Source organism: Sesamum indicum, linkage group LG6 (genome assembly GCF_000512975.1).
Source record: "Sesamum indicum cultivar Zhongzhi No. 13 linkage group LG6, S_indicum_v1.0, whole genome shotgun sequence".
Lineage (NCBI taxonomy): Eukaryota > Viridiplantae > Streptophyta > Magnoliopsida > Lamiales > Pedaliaceae > Sesamum > Sesamum indicum.
In genome coordinates, this window is record NC_026150.1 from 11,195,623 (window position 1) to 11,220,917 (window position 25,295).

Here is a 25,295-nt window from a genome sequence, read left to right on the forward strand (position 1 = left end):
TCCTTTGTCTCAAACATTTGGCCCCTCAACTTGTGATAACACACACTTCCCCCAACACATTTTTTGTGGCTTGGTTTGATTGGATTAGCTATTCTTATTTTATATTGCACCCAAAATTATATTTTTAGTTCTGTAATTTTAGATTATTAGCATTTTTGACTTATAACTTATTTTTATTTACGTATTTGGTCTTTTTTGGATTTTAGGAGTTCAGTCATGAACATCTGATATTTGGTATTTTTTGGACAAATTTAGTCATGTGTTGATAATTTTGATCTTCTTCACACTGTAACACATCTAATTTTTGATCCTGTAACTATATGTGGTTCCGATATTTTTCGACAACTTTAGTCTTGTATTGACAATTTTGATCTTCTTCACATTATAATACATCTTAACTTTTGTCCTGCAATTATAGGCCGTTCGGATCAAAATTGTTCACACACGACCAAATTGTCAAAAAAAGACAAAATGTGAGATGTTCAAAACTAAATCCGTTCAAGAAAAGAACTAAATATGTAAATAGAATAAATTAATCTTTATACACATAACGTATATATATAAAATATCGTAAGGGTCAGTATATTTTTTCATCCATAAGAGGTAATAAGAAATCCCACCCACTAACTTGATGTGAGGATTACAGTGCTCTCAAACGCCGATAAAATGGTCAAATATCCTAACGGCCCGTATACTTTTCATCCTGGTAAATGCGATTCAAATCCGATTCAGTGATGTACCTGATCTCCAATTATCTAATCATTCACAGGCTAACGATTTACATAAGGTTGTACAATTCGGTCCCTTTTCATAAGTACATAACTGTAAAATACTATGTACATTTCTTTATTCCATTAATTTTTTTCGAACTATTTTTTTGTACCAATCTTATCGATATAAGTATTGAAACCGACATAGTGATCAATATTGCATTTACCAACCTTGCCTGTGCAGGTACCATCACCTGAATCGAGGATAGGACCTAAACCCCTCTACCTAATCCTTAATTTGGACATCATGTCATAACCGGTTATTAAATCAAGAATATTTATGGGTTTTTTTTTCAATAATTCTAGGTAATATTGAATAAGATTATTCGAATTGATATATATATATGCTTTCAAATAAATTTATATGCTTGATTATTAATTTTTAAAATTTTAATGTACTCTTCTATTAAACGAAAAAAAAGATATATCTTTATGTCCTCCATTTGCATGTTCGACATATATATATATATATATATATATATATAATATGGTAATCCCTATTTAGCATGTCGTTGATGCAGAATATACACAATTAAAATGAATTTAAAATATATTCCGCATGCAAGATTTAAATATATAAAACCACCCTCTTGACCAAGATAGTTATTAACCACGGCTAATTAGTTTAATAACGATGATTGTGGTATTTTAATTGGGTTTGGTCGAATTAGATAGAACCTAGGATGCCATCATCATTTTCTTGCAAAGAAATATGCGACAGATGAAAGAGGTTAAGAGCGTGGGAAGTTTGTCGAATCTCCATACCAAAGATTTTTCAGAAGATAAAGTAAAGATGTATTACACATGTTTTCTGTTTTGCCCTTTTTTCACCCTTTCTTTTGGTAGCATGGGGGCTAGGATTGGGGTTGGGGGGGGGGGGGGTAGCATTTTGGAGAAAGTTCATTTGACTGATCAGACTTCGTGAATTGTAAGATTGAGGTATCCTAAAAATTTGTATGTATAAATTTTACAAATTTAGGTATATATGTGTGTTTTTATAATAGTTTCATTTGGGTAAATAACGATGACTTCTGTTGAGATTTGAATAATTACGAATACCCTCTTATATTTTTAAAAAATTATAAATATTCCTACTCATGTTTGGTGAAATTATTTGATCTTTGAATGAATGTATGAAATTATCAACTCTGCCCTTATTGTATATGTTCGTTTTACAAATTTAGGTATATATGTGTGTTTTTATAATAATTTTATTTTGATAAATTAAGACGACTTCTGTTGAGGTTTGAATAATTACGAAACCTCTCGTATTTTAAAAAATTATAAATATCCTTCATCATGTTTGATGAAATTATGTGATCCTTAAATAGAGGTATGAAATTATCAACTCTGCTCTTATAACGTATTTGCTTCGTATCGTTTGATAATATCCTGATACACCGTGACAGATGTGAAACAATACACACCGATGTTATTGCTGATACCACGACTTTGAACCAGCTTCTAACATGTCATAAAGAACCAAGCCGGGGTGCTGGGTAATTTTCGAAAGAATGAGGGGCAAAGAAGAGAAATAATCTAATGCTACGAGGATGAAATTGGGTAACTAAAATTTATATCAACTTAATGGACGGGTGGGAATAGCTAATACCACTCTCATGAGTCGGATAAGAATGCCCGACTAGAACCCTTTAGACTGAGTTGGGTCAAAATTAAATAAATATAAAATAGAGTGAAATTAAAAAGAAATATCAGAATCGATACCAATAAATAAATAAGCCCTTATTGCATTATTTTCAAAAAGCACATGCAAAAACTCTCTTTGTGAAGAATTAGGAAGCTCTTTTTTTTTTTTTAATAAAAAAATATATTTATTATTTTTCATGATAAAAATGTCAACATAGTGATTAATGTTTTCCCATTAATGTCATAGACATCCAATAATATCTACATCTCATATAGCACTTCTTGCAGATTGGGGGGGAACACACACCAAACACAATCATAAATTAATAAATGCCAACAAAATTAATTAATTAATTAATCAATAATAATAATAATAATAATAATAATAATAAATGGGAGAAATTTATTATTGTTATAGTAGTTTGGGGGTCATGGTCAATAGTTAATAGAAGATCCAACCCATAAATATTAGACATTAATATTTATTTTATCAAATTAAATAAATATAATAATTGATCAAAATTGATGAAATAAATTTAATATTAAATATACATGATAGAAAATTGTGAGGATGATTGATTGAATAAAAAAATAGATATTCTGTGAATAAATAAATACGTTTAGAAGAATTTTTTACTGATAAATATTTTACAATCAAGTTACTTATTTTAGGAGTCTCACCCTTAATTAATAGTCGGGCACATTTGATGCATGTGTATAATTTTTAAAAAAATAATATTTATATATTTTTTTGTAATTAATAACGTGTTTCTAATGAGGCATAAAATATAATTTTTTTATTATAGAATCAAGAAATAACATTATATATGAATATTTAAAAAAAATAAACATTAGATGTCATTAATTATTATCTTCTAATCCATTTATAGGTCTAATTAATTTATTAATTATAAGGAGAAAATAATACGACTATTATTGTACATACTTAATTATTGCATATCGGCTTGAAGCCGTCGCGTTTTCCTTAATTAGAACCATTGGTTATTGAAACAACTACTACTTTAATAATGTAAGAGCGTTTGATAGGTAATTTAAGATTTCTTTTTTAACATTTTAGGGTTCTTTCCACAACAATTTAATTATCAATTTTTACTTTTTCCAAAATTTATTCATTAATTGTTCTCAAGTACTATTTTTGTGCATAAATAATTACTTTTTTTAGTCTCTCACTTAAATTATAATATCAATTTAGTTATGTACAAATATATTTTTATCAATTTTGTTCTGTAACTTTAAAGAATTCGCATATTAAGGATAAAAAAAGCATACTAAGGATAGAAAAGTAAGCTAATTAAGTTGGTCACGTGCACTTCTCCGACTATTTTGACAAATTTTTGTCATTTTTTGTTCTTAATATACGATTTTTTTTTAAATTACGAGATAAAATTATCAAAATAAATTTATGCAAAATTAAATTTGTTGTCTCATTATATTACTAAAATTGTAATTTTTTCGAGATTTTAAAACTCAAATAGTTGGACTGCGGATTAAGAGACATTATTGTAGGTGCTAAAGCTGAGAATACTGGTGGAGTGGAAGGAGGGAAAGATGTAATAATTAACAAATACAGAATTGACTGAAATCATTTTTGGCTCATTATTGTTCCTATGAACATCTACCCAAAAAAAATTAAAAAAAAAAAAGAATGAAAAAAAAAGAAGTAAAAAAATAATGGAGTTGCATTTAGGGGGAAGCAAAGCCCATGATTGATGAGATAATATGGCAGTCCCAGTCTCAGTCCCTGCTCATGCTCATCATCATTTCATTCTCCCAACCCCACACACCCACAAAGAACACACTGTCAACACACACAAACACACACAGTAGAATTAATAATTAGCATATATAATCCATCCATCCCCATCTTTTTCTATAAATAACAGCCCTTTATGGTTGCACCATTCCACATTCTGTAAAGCAGTCTTGTTTGTTTTCCTCTCAATCAAACCCCACTTGCACACCTTTTGGTTCTTCTCTCCCGGAAGAGCTTGCAAGAAATTACTTCTCTTTGCACGGGTTTTGCAGAAAGTAAGTGTATAGTCAAGCAAAGATCAAGGTGGTTTTGAACTGGTTTTCTTCCTCATTTCTCAGAGAAAAAATGATGGTGGAAAAGGAAGATTTGGGGTTGAGTTTGAGCTTGAGCTTCCCTGAGAAGAGGGCTGTTTCAAATCCCAGTTCAAATGTACTGCATCTCAATCTCAGCTCTTCGCCTTCTCCTTCTCCATTCAGCATCATCAACAGAAGTTCTTGGACTGATGCCTTCCCTTCCTCAGGTTTGTTTATTTCAGATCTCATGTTTAACATCTTTGTTCAACCCTTTTCACACTTCCTTTTAATCTGTTGATGGGGTATCAACTTTTTGTTTTTCCACATTTTTGGCCCAGTAAAGAGGGAGGGAAAGAAAAGAGAGAAGCCCTTTTTTTTTTTTTTTACCTGTTTCTTTTTCTTTGATTTCTTTGTGCGTGATCTGAGAATGTGCAGATCTCACATGGGTACTTCAATCTTGATAGATTCAATTTTGATGTGATTTGTTCCATGCAGATCGGAGCTCTGAGACATGCAGAGTGGAGACGAGGTCCTTTCTGAAGGGAATCGACGTCAACTGCCTGCCGACGGCGGGGGATGCGGAGGAAGAGGCTGGCGTCTCCTCCCCGAACAGCACGATCTCCAGCGTGAGCGGAAAGCGGAGCGAGAGGGAAGCCACCGGCGGCAGCGACGACCACGACATCGAGAGGGCTTCCTCTCGCGGGATCAGCGACGAAGAAGACGCCGAGAACTCGAGGAAGAAGCTCCGGCTTTCTAAAGATCAGTCCGCCATTCTTGAAGAAAGCTTCAAAGAGCACAACACTCTCAACCCGGTAAGCATCTGAAAATCGTATACTCTATTCTTGTTCATTTCCAACCAATAGTGAGGATGACGCCACGACGTCTATGGTGAATCCCACTTTGTGCTGCGCGCTATGAAATGATCAGACATATATGGGCCATTTTGCTGAAATATGGGTGCATTTGTGCTTTGTTTTGTTGCAGAAGCAAAAGATGGCTTTGGCAAAGAGATTGGGGCTCAGGCCCCGCCAAGTGGAAGTGTGGTTCCAGAACAGGAGAGCTAGGTGAGTTGTTGTACCTGTCTTTAATCCCTTTATCACAACTTGTTTCAGACATGAGAGCTTTCCTAACTGGTCAGACAACTGATGATTTGCAGGACAAAGTTGAAGCAAACTGAGGTCGACTGCGAGTTCCTGAAAAGATGTTGCGAGAACTTGACAGAGGAAAACAGGAGGCTGCAAAAGGAGGTGCAAGAACTCCGGGCGCTCAAGCTATCACCACAGCTCTACATGCAAATGACCCCTCCAACAACCCTCACGATGTGCCCCTCTTGTGAGCGAGTAGCAGTGCCGTCGGCCCCATCGTCGGCGCCCCAACTTTCCACCGCGGTGGATCCACGACCGCTTCAAATGGGGTCGGCTCAGCCGCGGCCTATCACCTTCAATCCATGGCCTGCTTCCACCCCTATCCCCCACCGCTTGTTTGACGCTCTGCAATCTCGATCGTGATTTTCTTCATGTAGGAAAGCTTATTTGAAGAAATGTTGTAAGGCAATATGCATCTAGGAGGGGTCAAGATATGGTGGTTAATTATAGAATTAATGGTGTTTGATGGATCTCTTGTACTTAATTTGCTCCAATATCATTTAGTGAGATTAATAGATTGATCGATCTTGTGTACTAATTGTTCGTTCTTGTTAGAGATATTTTTGTTGAAAATAGTCAAGGATTTTGTGCTTATGGTTGTGTAACTAATTAACATCTATCTCAGTCAAGAAACAACAAGAAAAGTTAATGCCTATATCTCAAAGTTGTGTCAAGTCACTACCAGGAAAAAAGGGTTTAATGAAACGAATTTTGGGAAGAGTTTTGTGATGATCGGTCATCCCATTTTTATGTTGGGATGGAATTTAAGACGAAAAATGGCCGCCTCAAAAAGATCTGTCTTAAAATTTTGGGGATTATTTTGGGACGGCTTCCTCAAATCGTCGCAAATTTCGGATAGAATTAGAGACTGCTTTGGAAAGTTGTCTAGAGATTTGTCCACTGAAATAACAGTTTGGGACGGCCGTAGGGATGATCTGGGACGCCATTTTTTAAATTGAATGTAGTATTTTTGTGACGCCATCTGTGACATGTTTTCATTTTTATTTATTTAGGACGGAATCCCCTCCCAAGAATGAATTGTCGTCCCAAATTCTTGATAAGTTTTATGAACTTGGGATGTTACTTTGGGACGCATGTCATCCCAAATTTTAATTAATTTTAAAAAATATTTTTGATTGCCTTTTTTTTTGTTTCTATATATTTTTTAAATATTGTATTAAATTTATAATTGAAGAAACTATTTTTTGTATGAAAGAAATTCTAATTAATTAAAAATAATTTAAATACATTGTACTATTTATAGTTTGAATCTAAAAGAAAAAATCCTAATCTAACGGTTAGGAAGGGTGTTGGTCAGTGGGCTCAGGGTCTGTAACATCCTCGGCTGGTTGCTGCGTGGATTCCTCGACTAGGGTGTCAGTAGCCGAGGGTGGGGGTAGGGCTGCCGGTGGTAGGTCGACGGGGAATAGCATCGGAATCCCCATCTTATCGCACATCACGCCCAACATAAGCTTAGTTTACTCAAGTTGTGTTGAGAAGTGAGGGTTTTGAAGGTAGCGGCAGGGCGACAGTGGATGTTGACGGTTTGTGGTATGTGGTCCATGGGCTAGTAGCATCTGATGTTAAGGATTCGGACCCCATGCCGAAGACTAGGCCCCATTTCCTCCCCCTGGCTACCTCGGCGCAAAGTTGCTCCTTCTCTAATGGTGCAACACTGGCAGCTAATGAGGCACCCTCTAGTGGCGTCGACTGCGAGGCATGCTCCTCGAACTTCTTCTTATATATCTCATAAAAATAAGTAATGTATGATAATCAAATTTTTTCTTTTAAGAAAAAAAAAAAAGATATGCAACTTATCGCCACCTTCTCTACCCGCGGACTGTTCCAACGCTTTCTGTTTTCTTCTTGTAGCAGTCAGCGAATACCTCCATTCCTTGTGCTAGGCAGTCGAGCTGAGTCTCTTGTACGTATATTTAAAAATTTTAGAAATGTCTATAATAGAATTCGATAGAGTACACTCATACACAAATGAATAGAAATTCAACAACTGTATAATTTCTAGAATCCAAACAAGCAAACTGTACTGTAGGATAGTTTCTAGAAACCGAATGTGAAATTAATCAAGTTTGTTCAAGTTGACATGGCTTCAAACATTGGAAATCCATGCAATTGAAATTCAAGTTTACTTCAGCCTAATTTAATGTAATAATGCATCAAAGCAAGTATTCTCATTTTCTTGACCAAAATCAATACAAGATTGAAAATTCATTTGGAAACACTGAAAATGAAAACATAACCAATCAACTTAGATTCTCCTCTTCCCAAACATCAACTTTATGCCTTTTACAAATAATGTTCACATCAATGGATATTATGAATCTGGTATCTGGTGGGTACTATTGAAACACCTCCAGAGGAATAAAAGGTGCTTTCAAGAAGAACTAGCTTAAGGAGAAGGTAACTACCAAAATTGCTAAAAATTTGAAATATAAAGGATAAAATTGCCAGTAATGCTATAATTACGAGACCAATTTTGCCACATCGTACATACATGACTAATATTGCAATTTTGTCAAAAATTTAACTGCTCTGCAGGATGGAGAAAACAACAAACATTTTCTCATTCTATGAAAGGGATTAAACAAATATGTAGCAGCTAAACATCACAGACAGCAAAAATTTCTATCATAAGAAGATTTTCAGCAATGGAAAAATGTATGACAAGAGAACTGAACATAAGATGGCAATATCAGAAATCAGTTGATGAGAAATAATAAGTACCAAATCAGTTAAAAATAGTTTACATCATACTATAAATGCTTCTACAGCAGAACTTTTGTCCATTGACACAATATTTTCAGAATAGCATTAATTACCTTAGTAAGAGATTTGAGTTTGAACTGAATTTGAAATTCTATATATATTCCATTAAGGACAGAAACAGAGAGCTGAAAAGTGCTCAACGGTGAAATCCAAAACCCATATTAGGATTTAGAAAGTAGGCCACAACCATGTTTTTATTGCGGACAGAAACAAAAAATCCTCTTCATCGCAGACCACGTATACACAAAAAATTCAGCCTAATTTTCACCTTCTCTTGATAAAATGTTTTCAATCATCACGCCTTCAATCTTCAGAATTCAATCATCTAATCAACAAACAATTCAACTTCTATCACATAAAAATAATCGAACAATAAGACTAATGGAAAAAATGTAATACAAGAAAAGAGAAAAAGTAATATTAAATCAAAAAGTTAATTAGATTGATTTGGATGTAATCTATTTTTGACATTCTCGATATTACATGATATTATTCAGTAAATAAAATGAGTGTTCACAATTGACCTTTTTCTTTGTTGTGCTCATTCTGTATGTTCGTATTCGCTTAACATCACAACAGAGGCCACAAACCATTTAGACAATCGTGCAGTTGGACCGCGCATTGGGTGGTGCTTATGAAATCAACCGTTAAGAGATTGGGCTTGAAACATTCCAAGTCGAGTACCTCGAGAATGGGCATTGAGTGTCCTATGGAGGCTTGCGCTAAGAGTCGCATTCATTTGATGAGTGCCGCATTTCATCGGCGACAAATATGGGACGTCTATGGGATCCTAGTGGGTTGATTGGCTAGGTGTCAAATCGATGGAACTGACTCGCGGGGATCGTCATATAGAAGCCTTAGAGGTTTGGTTGGTATGAATTGAATCCCCAGCTCTAATAGTATGGGAGTAGTCCCCAGACTTGATGAACCATGACAGTCACGTGCGTGCAACGACTGTATCTAGATCTGATGAGAGGTGATTGTGTTACAGACATGATTATTATAAGTCTTGTCCAGTGCAATCAGAGTATGTCGGGAGGACGGTGAGCTTCAAGAATAGGATCTTTTCCCTGTCAGTATATGATGGAGATATCTCCTATGCACTTGGAGATACGTTTACGCCTTAAGAATCGACCACAGTGATTGGTCGAATAGGAAAAAGAGTTTTAATGTCGAAAAATTAAGCGTGGCGAGGTTTCAAATATTAAAGCATAGACGCCTAATCAAGGATGGGAATAAACGCCAAATTTCACGTCCTAGACTAAGGCCGGAGATGGTAGACGGAAGGACTGCACATGTATGGAATCGAGAGCCTAACATGGACATTTACCTAGTCTTTAGTGCCATGGACCGTTGTTAGACGACCACCCATGATAGTTGCCGTTCTTGATCAAGGGGTTGATCAAGAACGGTTAATTATATTGGATTTAATAAATCGATAGTGTTGGACAGTAGTCCAAGTCTAGTTGAAATGTGAACTTAAAATGTCACACACAAATCACATAGAAAGAATAAGAATTTAATTTGGAATTCTGCAAGGTGTAAGTAATTAGATTACTCACACCGGAGGGATCTATTGGATGGATAGCCAAGTTTAAATTAATTGAATTAATTCAATTGGACTTGTATTGATTAATTAATGAATTGAATTTATTAATTAAGAGATATTTTTGGGCTTGTGTATTTAATTAGATTAAATACCTATTGGGCTAAATTAGTTGGATTTTATTAAATTGAATTTAATTAAAATTCGTTGGACCTTTAATTTATTTTATATAAATTTGGCACAGTAATTGAGGCCCACTAATGGAAGGAGAGTTGACCAAGAAATTACACTTTTGGAAAGTGCAAACTTGGCCATAATTAGAACCCTCTCTATATGGCATGATTGGATCATACGATATAGATGGATGGGTTACCTTATAAATAAGTTGAATGTATCTAGACACATTCCTACTTATCTATATATATATGTATTGTATATAATTATTTAAGAAATAATTACACAATACACAACACACAAAAATCTCTACCTCTCTCCAACAATTCGGCCACCCCTCCCCTCTCTCATTTGAGGAGATTTTGATCTTGGTCTCCTCTAGCAAAGGGATCAAGGTCTCGTTCGTTACGGTGTGGTGTGGAATTTCTTTATAGGATTCCTATATTGGAATCTTGGATGAACAATTCAACACACCTAGCTGGTTGGAAACTTGAATCTTTCAAGAGGTATTTTCGTTTTTAAGTTTATGCATCTCATCTCGTTTTACAATCATAGCCTCGTATGAATATTTCTATTCTTGTTTTTCATACTACATCAAACATTCGGAAACATCAAGGAGTACACCCCTTGGTAAAGTCGTTTATTTTTTACGCTATAATTTCATCTCTCGCTTTCGCTAGTGCGTTCTCAATCCAATTCGCTTGTCATTTTAAGTACAAGGGCCAAAGAGCGTAGTCGAGATTGAAGATGGAGAGAGGTGGGGACAAGCAGGGTGTGGTGCAGCAGGAGGTGGTGACGTGATTTCGTGGGGCACCTTCCACAATGCAAGGAAAGGGGCATCGTTTGGCAAGTAATTCACAGTAAACGACTACTTCCGCCCTAGAGCAACAACAACAGAATTCCCATTATCACTTGCACAGGGAGCCGACAAGAATGGCAACATGAAATTCGACAGCAACAACATAAGCAAGTAAGGTGCAGTACGAAAGTAGTAAATTGAGTGCAATTTCAGAATGTCAATTTCATTGATAGGGAAAGTAATAAATATTATAAGCGATGCTAGCGCAAGGAAATCGCCTTGAGGGGAACAGTAACACGTCGACTATACCAAGCTTCGAATACTTATTCTCCTTATAATAATCTTAATTTTTTTTTTCAATTTACAACTCTAGATATTGAAAGGTTGAAATTCGCACCTCTAGAGGCACAAAGTCCCTCATGAGTAACCATAAGTATTTACAAGTGTGCACGACAAAAGATCTATGCCTAAAACTCTAAGACTGTGGAATCCAGCATCTGCCGATGAAAGTTGTTGGTAAGCCTAAGTGAGTAGTTGCTTGGCGAATATGCGTCAAGGGTGCTTGGAGTGGGCGATCCCAAAAAATATTAGGTTTTTTGGACGGCGTTTGGGATGGCCAGAGCAATCCCAAATGCTATCCCAAATATAATAAATAAATAAAACGGTGCCATTTTGTGACAAGCGTCCCAAACCCTATCCAAAATATAATAATACCATCCCAATAACCGTCCCAAAATAATTTATTAAAATTATTTAGCAATTTGAAAAATTTGAAAAAAAAATCTAAAAATTACTTCTAGGGAACCTAATTGTTTAAAATGAAATATTAAAATTTATGTTGCAACCCAATCAAATTGCATATTAATTTTTCTTTTTATATGTTTATTAAAAATAAATACGATAATTGAATGTTCATACTTATAATAAGAGCTTGTTGTTGTAATCAACAATTGTTACATTGAATAATTCGATCAAACTATCCAATTTTATATTAGTCCGTTGGATATGATCACGTTGATGCTATATTACTTTTCTTGAAGCTCCAAGTTAATCTGGATGACAAATGTCCATATGTCGTATCTAAAAAATTAGGCTATTGTTAAAGGACAACACTTTGGGACGATGTTTAGGGCCAAACAACTCCCCGACGAACTAAAATGGGGCCACAAAGGAGATTGAGAATTTACGTTAGTTTTGTGTCTATCCCGATTATTACTTATCTTGGATCAATGACCGGTGATCAATTCACTACTAGGTACTTGGATTGTCATTCCATTGAGATAATATCCAGACATTAGGCCATTAGGGTGAGAAGATAAAGAAATTAAAAAGAAAAAAGATATTGTATGGAATGCAACATCGATTTCTTTTATTGTACCACAGACTAATGACAGTGAACTTGAACTTCAATAGATCATACATTTGCAAAGTGTTGCAAATATGCTATTAGATGCATTTATAGATACCGAAAAGGTGATAAAATCACATATGCCAATAGAAATAATCTAGCTCGTTTAGAAGTCTCTAAAATTATTCTTAATCAATAGAAGGCATTTGAATCACGAATGCCTCGAAAGCGTGGTAGACCACTTAGCCTTAAATATACAAATCCTCGAAAGAGAAAGAACCACGTTCTCTCAATTGATCATGATGTTAATGTGACCACTAGTAATATCCCTGATGATAAAGTTTCTGACGATGTTTTATCTAAAGAACCTAACCATAATGAGCAAGATCTCGAAGGCAGTTACGAGATGTCTATTAGTTTGCTCACAATAATTTAGGTTGATACCGAAAAGAAATTAAAATAAATGAGATTTTTGCGTATTCTATAGCCATTAAAATCATGGGCAAAAGTAAAAATGATTGTCAAACTATAGAGGAATGTAGACACTAAAATGATTGAAAAACTTGGAAGGAAGCAATATAAGTTGAGCTTGACTCGCTAAATAAGCAAGAAATACTTGGACCTATAACTCCAACACTAAAAGGTTTGAAGCCAGTTGGTTATAAGTGAATTTATACGAAAGAAAAATAAACAAAATAAAGTTGTAAGGTACGAAGTTAGACGTGTGGCCCAAGGCTTTTCTCAAAAGTTAGGAATTGATTGTACTTAAACGTTTTCACCTGTAGTGGATGCAATCAGACTTAGATTTTTAATTAGTTTAGTAGTAATTGAATAATTGCAAAAGCAACTCATGGATGTTGCAACTACATATCTATATGGGTCATTAGATACAAATATATACATGATAATCCCAAAAGGATTGAAAATGCTCAAAGAATTGAAGTCAAAGCCCCATCACATGTATTCCGCCATCAAATTGAAAAGATCTATATACGAACTTAAATAAGTATAATCGTCTTAGTGAGTGCTCAATAAAGAAAGAGTTTTGTAATAATAGAAAAGTCCCTGTTTATTCAAAAAGAGGACAAAGTGGGGATTTGTATTCATAATTGTGTATGTTGATGTCTCTTGAAGAGATTCGACAAGCAGTTGATTACTTAAAAAGTTAGTTTGAGATGGAATATTTAGGTACTACAATGTATTGTCTCGGTCAGCAGTTCGAACATACTAAAGGTGGAATTTCGTTCACCAATCGAACTATACAGAAAAAGTCCTTAAGCTCATACAAACAACACTAATCCACTAAGTATACCCATGGTAGTTCGATAGCTTGCTGTTAAGAAGTATCCGTTCTGTTCTCGAGCAAATAATGATGAGATTTTGGGTGTAAAAGTATCATATCTCAATGCAATTGGTGCATTGATGTATCTTGGTAATAATACCCAACTAAATATAGTCTTTTCAGTTAATCCACTAGCAAAATATAATTCAAAACCAACAAAGAGAAACAGGAATAATATCGAACATATTCTACGTTATTTATGTGAAACAAATGACATGTGACTATATTTTGAACGATATAATGATACCAAATCAATAAATCTAGTTGGTTATTCAGATGCGGGGTATTTTATATGATCCAGATAAAGCTATATCTCAATTTGGATATTTATTCATGTATGGTGGAACTGCTATTTCATGGCGTTCAACCAAACAAACTTTGGTAGCCACCTCATCAAATCATGCAGAGTTAATTGCATTTATACGAGACTGGGTGTGAATATATGCGGCTTAGATTACTGATATTATACATTCGTGAATCATGTGGACTAAAATCAATTGAGAAAATTCCAACAGTAATAAATGAAGATAATGCGGCTTGCATCACCAAATTAAGGAAGAAAAATATTGAAGGCATCGAAACCTAGCACATATCACCATCTTTTTTCTCCACTCACGAACTTTAAGTGGAAGGCAAAATTGATATTAAACAGTATCTATTAAGTCAGAATTTAGCAGATTTGTTTACGAAGTCATGACGAATAAAAGTATTCAAACAACTCGTACATAATATTGGCAAGCGATGTATAAAAGATACTTGCCTAAATCGTGGGGGAGATTATACAATTGTATTCTTTTTCTTAGCCTTGATTTTTATCCTATTGATTTTTTCAGGCAAGATTTTGAATGATGCAGTATGTATATGATAAGAGGTGTGTACTTAAGGGGGAATATTGTAAATACATATAATTAATCATGTATGCACATACCTCTTGGAATTCCCCTCTACTGCTCATAACCTTTTGTATCCCCATAACATTTGTAATTATAATCTTTTAGGCCTCCTTTACTTAGCATGATGGGATTTAAGTAGTATAGATAACTTTAAAATTGCAATCCAGCCATAATTAGCTATAGTAGCGGGCTTTAGATACTAATAGAGGGCCAATACAAAATAAAATAAATAAAAAATTAGATGTGATTAAGTGAAACAACCCAACTAGTAACTTAAAGTAAAAGTGGCCTAATAGTATAGTTTGTAACAACCATTTTGGTGATTTGTAAATACCACTATGTCTTCTATATGAAAATAAGCTTTTTGAAGAATAAGAAAAGTGATTTGGAGAGAATACTTATCTTGTTTTTCTTATATACTAGGAGTGATAGGCTAATAAATTTAAAATTTCTCTAAATTTATAACACAACCGACTTTTGCCCAGGAAAATTAAGAAAACACATTGCATACTCCTGATGGAAATCTCAAGAGACCTTATCACAATGTTTTCTTGCAATAGAATCTCATATCCTTCGCAATTCTTTTCTTTTCTTTTTTTTTTTCAAAGACATAGAAAAACTTATTTTGCGACCACGTTTTTGAAATGGAGGATGGTTAAAATAACGGACGACAATAATGTGAGATGATAAGCCTTCACAAATTCAAATTAATGTTGTCCACCATTTCGATGAAAACATTTATCGGCCATACCATTTTTTATAGTGTATGATAGTGTAAATGTTGCAACGGGTTAGGGTTGTAGTTTCGTCTCTCATTTTGCGACGGACTGCCCTTTTCATATTATTAATTTGCAAATTTGTAATGACTTTGCAACAGATTTTGCTTTATTTTTTAAAATTGATTTATAAATTGCATAAGAAATTTAACCATAGAAAAAAAGTTAATGCATGTAAAAAAATTTAAAATTTGAATTTAAATTAATGTAAATAATTACAACGGGTATGTTAAGGATTATAATTTAAAAAATAAATGAATACATAAATCCTTATCTAGGTCCATTAGCTTCTAATCGTCTTCATCAAGAGGCTACTCTATTGGGATGGGGCTAAGTCGGCTAGAGGCTCGGCAGCTAAGGTGGCTAAAATGTTGGCCTTCTTTTTCCAACATTCGGTGAAATCTCCATGAACTTTGGTGACCTGCTTAGCTGGGTTCCTATTTATAGAAAATTCTAATTTGAATCCAACTCGTCTAATTTGAATCAATTATATGACAAGTGCAATACACTTGTCACGTAATTAGTGTACAGTTCAGTAAAAATGATTAATCACATAGCAAATGTGATACACCTACTCTATAATTGATTTGATTCGACCAAATTTGAGTCGGACAAATTTTTTTCCCTATTTAGACGTTACAAAATGAAAAAGGCTAAAAGATAGGATGTATATAAGTATTTATTAATTCAAATAAATTAAATTAAAATTGATTAATGTTTTAAAACTTACCAACTTTCTTCTATGCTGGCCGACGGAGGGCGAACTACCTCGGTAAACAGTGTTGGCCTAATTTTGATTTGTGACCATGACGGTCCAAATCAGGTAGGGAGGTAAATTGTTTCATTTTTTAAAATATAATGGGGTAAATTGCTATTTATTTTTTATAAGGGAGTAATTTGTTCATTTTTAATATCACAAGAAGGTAAAATATTGATAGACAGACGAAGGCATTCAATGGAAAAAGTATCAAACTGTATTATAGAATAGGTGATTTATAAGTAGCCTGAAAATGTGTTTTAGTTAGGTTTCATTTGGGCAATAGATATCGTTGCATGGGATTAAATGCAATTTAATCTATCTCATATGTGAAACGAGTAAAAAAATCTTCCTGTAAAAATATTTTTGGCAAATTATCCCATGTGTTTTAATAAATGAAGCAAATTACCCCTATTCATACTTTCAAAACACAGGGGATAATTTCTTTTATTATTTTTTTTTCACATGAGCTTTTTTACTTATTTCTCGTATCACAAGAAAATCATTGTATTTTCCCTTTGTTGGATGTAAAGAACCATTTTCACTGAGAATGGGCAATCCAAACAAGTTTTGGCTTTTAAAACTGAAAATGGAGCATTTGAAAATAGATCCAAACAAGAGCTCTCTGAGTATTTTAGTATTTTGGTCCTACATCTTTTAAATTTTTATCATTTCAGTCTTTTTATTCGTCGAAAATATGTTATTTGATAAAAGTATTTAGATAAATATTGTCGTATATATGTTTGCAATGTGCAATAACAATTAATTAAAACCACTAAATATTCTTTTATACATATTTTATTGTATAGTATATATAAATATATTAAATACCAATATATAGAAAATAGATAAATGTCTTATTTAGTATATCTATATATTTTATTGTGTGTGTGTATATATATATATATATATAGAGAGAGAGAGAGAGAGGTGGGGGCAATTGAGTGAAAATTTGATCTTTTTGCTTATTGGGCCTGCGAAATATTTTATTATGGGCTCACATTTTACTACGGACCATATAAAATGAAATAAATATTGGGTCTGGAGGGTTGGAGTGGTTATCCGTTCCAATTCCTCAATATAACTATGGTCTGAATATATATGTATATATATATATATATATCAATAAAATATATATTCGATAATATATAATGACATCGTCGATACAGTAATATTATCGATGATATTGGGATGTTATTGATGATAATTAATATATATTAATTATACCATTCCACATAAAAAATTATTTGACTTGCAATAAGTCAATAATCAATCAATCGAGGGTAAATATCTATTTTCATCCATCTTTTTTTAATATCAGCAAATTCAATGAATTTTGACTGACGGAGAGACTTATTTATTAGGTGGAAGCAAATCTAATAGGTTTTAAATATAATTTTTTAAACCATAAGGGGTCTATGTGTAATTATATCAAACTTTAAGAAAAGGGAATGTAATTATCCATTAATTCTATTTAGTTTTATTAAGGAGGAGGAGGAGGAGAAGGAGGATATATTTTGTTGGGTTTTATTTGTTAGAGTAATTTGTTGGATTAATTGTTATTTGTTTGTTAATTGTTGATATATTTAGTGTTAATTATTTTTTTGATATTTTGATGATAAAAACTTTTTTTCATTATTTTTTTAAAATAATAATTTCTTAAAGTACACATTTTCTGAAAATTTGTAATTTTTTTTAAAATAAGTCTATATATTTTATAAAAAATTGTTGAAAATGTATTATTATGAAAATAATATATTCTGAAAAAAATAATTTTTTATTTTTTTTTATTCTGTTAATTTTTTGAAAATCTGTTAATCATGTGTGTAATTTATGTAATTTTAGGATATTTAAGAAAATATGTGAAATTCTTGTAATTTTTTATTTTTTAAGATAACAATGATTGTAAATTTTTGAAATAAGTATTTCTTAATTTTTTGATAATTTTATTTAATTTCTGTTATTTTTTTATTTTTTTGATAATTTTATTCAATTTTATGTAACTTTTTATAATTATTTGTAACTTTTGGTAATTTTCTGTAATTTACAAACTATTAAGACATTTTCGGATAATTCAAAAAAATAGTAGAAAAATTAGGAAAATTATTTAAATTTAGTACGCATATATAATTGTTTGGTTTTAGTCTCATTTTAGGAAAAATGACTAGGATTTAGTGCACATTTTCTAAAACTTATTAAATTTAATGCAAATTTGAAAAAAAATATAGAATTTAGTACACATTTTAAAACAATTGATAGGTTTTAGTCTGATTTTAGAAAAAAAAATGTTGGGTTTAGTCTCATTTTAGACAAATTATAATACAATGATTTAACATACTTTATAATAAATAAAATGATAATAATATATATTCATATCATTATAGTAAAGCTTATAATAATTTATGGAATTTATAATAATATAATAATAATATAATAATAATTTATATACTTTATAATAATACACTTTAATATATTAGGAAAAAATTAATTTTGTACATAATATAATACAATTAGAAGCTTTTAATTGTATAACTTTTTTAAAGTTGTAGATCCATGATAATCGGTGGTTCGTCCCCTCTAGGACATGGTCATGGCTGCGATCATAGCCTGCCCAGTCCTCTTCCAGCCATTGATGCGAAGCATGCACCTGCCATAGACCATGCCAGTGGGTCCGATCACAGATGGGTCATCGATCGGGAGCTGTTCTTGAAAATGGTGGAGGAACGTCAGAGTCAGCACAACAATAATCAAGACCCTCTTTTGTCCTCTTGAAGCTCGGTAACCCCGAACGAGTGACAAGTGTGTCTGTCAGTAGCGAGCGGCCGGAATAGGGGCTGAGTCTTCGATCTCGGCTCCGAGACCCACCACATTGTTGCTGGATCATCTGACACCAGCAGGTCCACTGCTCCATCACCTCGCCACCACAATCGTCGCGCCCCGACCTTGATGATCAAGTAGCGAAACTCGTGGAGTGGATGCAGCGACTGGATCCCACCTGGCCCGATCCTCCAGCGCCCCAGCCTCCAGCTGATATCCTTGTACCCGACGGCGACGACGAAAAACCCACGATCGGAGGAGGTGCTGATTTAGATTAGGTTCTTTTTTATTTGTATGGATACAAATTTTAAACAATACTTTTATATTTATAATTAAATTATTTTTATTTTTTTGTTATATTATGTATTTTTTATATAATATTGCATATTTGACAAAAAAATCAATAATTTATTTTTATAAAAATAAATATTAAAATAGATTAAATACAATTAATTGTTATAAAAAAATTTGTCATTGCTTTTGTAACGACATTTGGAATAAGTATATCTATCATAAGGTCACGTGGCCGTTGCAACGATCGCGTAAAAGATAGCTATCAATATTGAAAGTGGCAGTCCAAAACGCTTAAAAAGCAGTGAAAAAGACAGTGGCAAAAATAAAAGCAACATACGGATAAGGAGTTACAAGGCCATTATAAAAACAGTTGAAAAAACAAATACAAAGACCGATATAACAACCATTACAACATAACTAACTGCCGTTACAAATAGTTTTCCAATACGCATAAGGAGTTACAAAGGCCGGTACATAAACAGTTGAAGAAAGAAATATAAAAACCGATACAACAACCATTGAAACATAACTAACTGCCATTATAAACAGTATTCCAAATACCACTCCTATATTGAAGTACAACCATATATATACGTGTTACAAATGCCGATATAATAATAATTAAATTAAATTTGATTAAGTCGTTAAAAAACTAGGCCCAAATGCATTTTCTGAACTTGGACTACATTTATAATGGTCTCCATAGGCCGTTACAATTAGTAACAGCTTCCAAAAAAGCCATTACAAATATTTTGTAACGCCCGAAAAAGTCGATTTAGGGTGTTCTGTTACAATGGCCATCACAAATTAAAAAAAACTCTTACAAAATAATAACTTGATTGTTACAAATGTCGTTACTATAAATTTTTGTAATGTGGTTTGTTACAATTACAAATATCTCTTTATTATTTGAAAAATTACAAATACCCCCTCTAAAATTACAAATACCCTATCTGAAATTACAAATACCCCATTGTGATAGTTCATTCTAGAGAGTACTTATTAGGATATCTGTAATTTTTCAAATAACAAAAATGTATTTGTAATTAAAATAAATTTCAGAAAAATCTCCGGTGACTTACCAAAAAAAAAACAAAAACAAAAAAAAGAAGAAATATTAGATAGAAGATAGAATTAGTCTTCCAAGTATTTGTTTGGTGTTTCTTTATGTGAGAATAAGAAGAGGATTAAGCACAAGGTAAAGCTAAGAGTTAGTGAGAGAGATAAGCATTTAAGTATAGGTGGAAAGCATATCTCTTGCTTACTTGAGATGCACAAAAGTGATTCTATTGCACATTCTTCTTCAAAATATATGCCATACTCTCCTCCATCATCACCCACACCACACTACTCTAAATTATATATAATAACAAGTTGTTCTATTTAGTTTATAAGCTCTTTAAAATATTTTATAAAATATATAAAATTCTACGATGCATTTAATAAATTTTATAAAAAAAATGATATTAGAATTATATAAGAAAATATATATTATAATTAAGAGTATAAGCTCATTTAAAAAAAAAAAAAAAAGTAGAAGAAGAAGTAACGAGTTCATGACTTATTTTTAAAATTTGAGCAAGATTCTGTAATCCTGCTCGTATTAATTATAAAATTGTCATTCCCGACAATTTATAAGCTCAACGAGCTTATTTTTATCTAAATGCTTCAAGAAGTTATTATTAATATAATATCTATTTTATAAATTTTAAAAACATCGTATATGATGTACGAACTTATAAAATTTTTTAAATAAATTTGAAACAACTTCCAATGTCGAAAACATATTACTTTAGAAAAAATTATAATTTTTGTCCTGTAGGTATAGCAGAGTGATATTTTATGACCCTGTACGAATATGTTTTTACAATTTGATCCCGTAATTTTTTGAACCTCACGAATTCTGAACAGTTGCACCATAATATAGGATGTGTAGTAAACGTGGCGTACTAGTTGGGAATTTCCGACCAATATTATGAATTTTTCTAACTTATAGAACCAAATTCCGAAAATTGATTTCAACACAACCAAAATAGTAAAAAGACAATCAGTCTCAATTCATTTTATACCTTATTTTCCGACATAATTGAAATTCAAACTCTTTTTTCTCATTATCCAATATGGTTGTCTTCAAGATAAAATTTCTTGCTCGAATCTCTCTGATGTCGTCTCCTTTTTCCCAAGTCACATTCACACACAATACTGGAAAATTTTTTGTCTGGATCTGATCAAATCAAACCAATTAGAAAACAAGTCTGTTATATGTGATTGCACATTTTTCTTTAATCGTACACTAATCATAAGAAAAATATACTGCACTTACCACATAATAAATTTGATCAAAAAATTGAGTCGGGATTATAATTTTCGTTGTCTGAGAGCATCTTATCAAACTCCAAAACCAAGGAATTGAATAATGTGGAGAGGAGAGGAAGGGAAGAAAGAAAGAAAAGGATACGCTTCAAAGTGCCAAAAGACATGCAAATTTTCAATCAAAGCAAAAGCTAGCGTACGCAGTCCAAAAGAAGAATCCTGCCCACACCCACGCAACCTATTTGCCCACCCCTTTTATGACCAAAATGCCCTCACTGCTGCACATTTGAACTCATGAAATCAGCCATGGCATCTCATTTACCTACCTACAAAGTACTTCTTAATTTATACTCTTGTTTGCATAGAGAACAATACGAATACCTTCGATTCTGTATACAACGTCAATGCGTAGTTGTTCGTGTTCTTGTACTATAGTGTGATTCTATTTTTCCACGTACTCCTAATATTCTTACGCGTTTTTGTGTATATATATATATATATATATATTTAAAATTTGATGAAATTATACGTAGCTATATGTGATTTGGCAAATTATATCTAATATTTTTTAAATTTATTTTCGTGTAACAAATAAGTTCCTCAATTAATCAAGATTCACTGAATTTGTTGATATTAATATAAAAATTGAATGAAAATTAATATTTATCATCAGTTGACTTATTATTAACTTATTATAGGTCAAATAGTTTTTTTTTTTTAACTAAACTACCCTTCTAACAGTAAAGATATACTTCCTCACGTTCATTCACCTATGAATAAGTATAAGGGTAATTTGGTCATAAAAAGATTTATCTGACCTGCAATAAATTAGTAATAAGTCAATTTGGGATAAATATAAATATATTTCTAGATAATAATAAATTCGATAAATTTTGAGTAACGGATTTATTTATTAGACAGAAGCAAGTCTCAAGGATGTTAGATGTAATTTCTTAAACCACAAAAAATCTACGTGTAATTTTATCAAATCTTAAGGGAGGACAGTGCAGCTATCCCTTTTTTTCTTTTTTCGGAATTCTCATTTAATTTGTTTGGTTTTATTTTTAAATTATCCGAGGGGCACGCAAATACATTAGGGATCTTTCGTTTTGTTTTTTCAATTTTTTGGTACAAAAATACTATTAAAAAATATTACGTCTTTTTTTTTAATAAGAATTATCACAAAATATTATGATCCAAATTCATTTTCATTCTATTAAATCTAAAACCTTACAAAACATCTAACATTCAAACGTTTTCACATTTTATCAGGTCTTTTTATAAAAATACTTGTCATAAAATAGAGTTTGGTGATGCAGTCCATGCGTATTTGTACACACATAAACTATGAATCTTTAGATTGCATATTATATTATCATCATCTGTTATTTCGATCTTTCATAATTTATGTAAATGCAAATTCACATAGATGGCATCGAATTTTTCTACAAAATATATTAATAAAAAATATTTTCATTTCTTATGCAAAACTAAAAGAAATATTACCAATTTAAAATTAAGTAAAAAAAAAAAGACCTAATTTTTTGAGCAGATTGGATTAAATCAAAATTGAATTTGTGCAATGGAGAAGAGGAAAGGGCATCAAATGGCTAAAAAGAGGAAAAGCATAGCTTGAAATAAGCTCACAACTCCCTAAAACTTTCCTCATCACTCTCCCCACTTTTCTTCACTTTTCCTTAGTGCCTAAGACTTCTTCTCTCCTTCATCTCCCCCATCTCTTTCTTTCACATTCTGCGTCCATTGCCAAGATCCAAAACCCAAGTTTCTCTCTCTTCTCTTCCATGGCGGATGCAGTTTCCCACACTTCCAAACCCCAAATGCGAGCCCCTCAACTCCCGTCGGAGCATGCAAATCCCAGTAAGTTCTTCACCCATTTTCTGTACAAGGCCGTCCTTGTTACGGTCTTTCTAGTTTTGCTTCCGTTTTTCCCGTCACTGGCGCCTGAATTCATCAACCAAACTTTACATGCAAGAAGTTGGGAGCTTCTCCAGCTTATTTTTGTGGGTATAGCTGTTTCTTATGGATTATTCAGCAAGAAAAACGATGAAACTGAGAAAGATAACAGCGCCAAGCTTGATAATGCACAGTCGTACGTGTCTAAACTGCTTCAGGTTTCATCAGTTTTTGATGATGAGTCTGAGAACCAGACTGTGATTGATGAGAACAAGGTTCAGACGTGGAGTTCTCAGTACTATAGAGGGGAACCTGTAGTTGTAGTGGCTAAAGAAAGCCCTGTCGTTAAACAGGAGAATGGCGTCAGTTCAGAAATCAGCCAGAAGCCTCTGCTTTTGCCCGTCAGGAGCCTGAAACAGCGTGTTTCTGAGCAAAACCAGGCCGATTTAGGTGATGAATCTGGCCGGACAAATGGGTCTATTACTCGGTCTAGTTCTGGTTCAGGCTCAAAGAGATACAGTAGCAATTCAAGAAAACCAAGAAACGGAGAGCTTGGAGGGTTGAATGTTCAAAAATTGGAGGAGAAGTTGGAGGAAAACGTCGTCCTTCCGTCGCCAATTCCGTGGCGATCAAGGTCTGGAAGGATGGAAATGAAGGAAAATGAGGATGGCACTCTCTCCCCTTCTTTGGAGGAGCCCGAATTGAGTAGGCTTGATTCAAGATCTGTTAGGCCATCTAGGTCTAATACATCATCCAAGAATTTGTCACCTTCACCATCTGTGCCGACACCTCAGAAGCTGTCGCCATCGACGTCGTTCTCATCGGAATCACAGGCCAAAAGTAGGGAAGACGCGGTGAGGAAGAAGAACTTTTCCTCGCCTCCACCGCCACCACCACCACCCCCACCACCGTTTCTTCGGAAAGCAGTGCTGACTAAGTCCAACTCCAGTGTCACGAACAATGCAGCCGCGCCTGAGAAGTTATTGAGGCGAAGTGTGAGGAGTGTGCCTACAGAGGAATTGAGTGAGAGTGAAATGGAGGAGCCCTGGAGAAGAATGAATCATGGGGTGGAGTTCAAGGGCAGAATGCAAATCGACAGCGGGGGGAAATCCGTTCGGACATTTAGGCCTAATGAATTGGTCATAGGGACAGAGAAACAACCTATAAATTACAAGACGAAGTCCCTTGAGAAAAAGGGATATGTAGATACAACAGAGAGCTATGTGAAGTCCCCGAAGGAGGAGAGGAACGCATTGGTCGATAACGTTTTGATGGAAACTACCGATGAGGACTCTGAGGCTGAAACTGAGGATGATTACTTTGAAGGAAGTTCAGGCAATGGAGAAGCTGCAGCTGATAACAGCGTTAACGACGTTGGACCCGATGTGGACAAGAAAGCTGATGAATTCATAGCGAAATTCCGGGAGCAGATCAGGTTACAGAGAATCGAGTCAATCAGAAGATCGACTGCACAGCGCGCTGGGAAGACACTGAGGTGAAAATGGTGGAATGAAGCAACATGCAATATACTTTTTCTTTGTTTTTTTGGGTTTTTTCCCTTATTGTTTCCCAAATTATGGGTAGTGGTATAGATGGATTTCAGTGATGTACCAGCTGGGGTCTTTTTACTAAAATTCAGGCAGATAATTGACTATGGTTTATCTGATATTAAACCCCTGATCATAGCTTTTGCATGAATGAAGATGCAAGAATTTCAAATTAAGTGACTTCCAAGGCACAAAACATTGTATGTGTGATCTGTTTTTCACTAATGTCACAAACATCCATCAGACCCTTAATATTCATGGATCTCTTGGACGAGTGATATATGTGTTGCGTAGTTATGATCACAAGTGAACATTTTTTAGCACCCAAACGTATTATTGATAAGTAGAATGTCCGAAGAGAT

General features: G+C 33.4%; 2 protein-coding genes across 2 annotated transcripts; both read left to right on the top strand.

Moving 5' to 3' along the window:
* LOC105164355 (homeobox-leucine zipper protein HAT4-like) lies at window positions 4,298-6,221 on the top strand. Its single transcript, XM_011082989.2, has 4 exons — window positions 4,298-4,711; window positions 4,980-5,296; window positions 5,469-5,548; window positions 5,641-6,221. Exons 1-4 carry the CDS (start codon window positions 4,537-4,539, stop codon window positions 5,990-5,992), a joined length of 924 nt encoding a protein of 307 aa, XP_011081291.1. The 5' UTR covers window positions 4,298-4,536; the 3' UTR covers window positions 5,993-6,221.
* On the top strand, window positions 23,081-25,109 carry LOC105164357 (formin BNI1-like). Its single transcript, XM_011082990.2, has one exon. It carries the CDS (start codon window positions 23,275-23,277, stop codon window positions 24,883-24,885), a length of 1,611 nt encoding a protein of 536 aa, XP_011081292.1. The 5' UTR covers window positions 23,081-23,274; the 3' UTR covers window positions 24,886-25,109.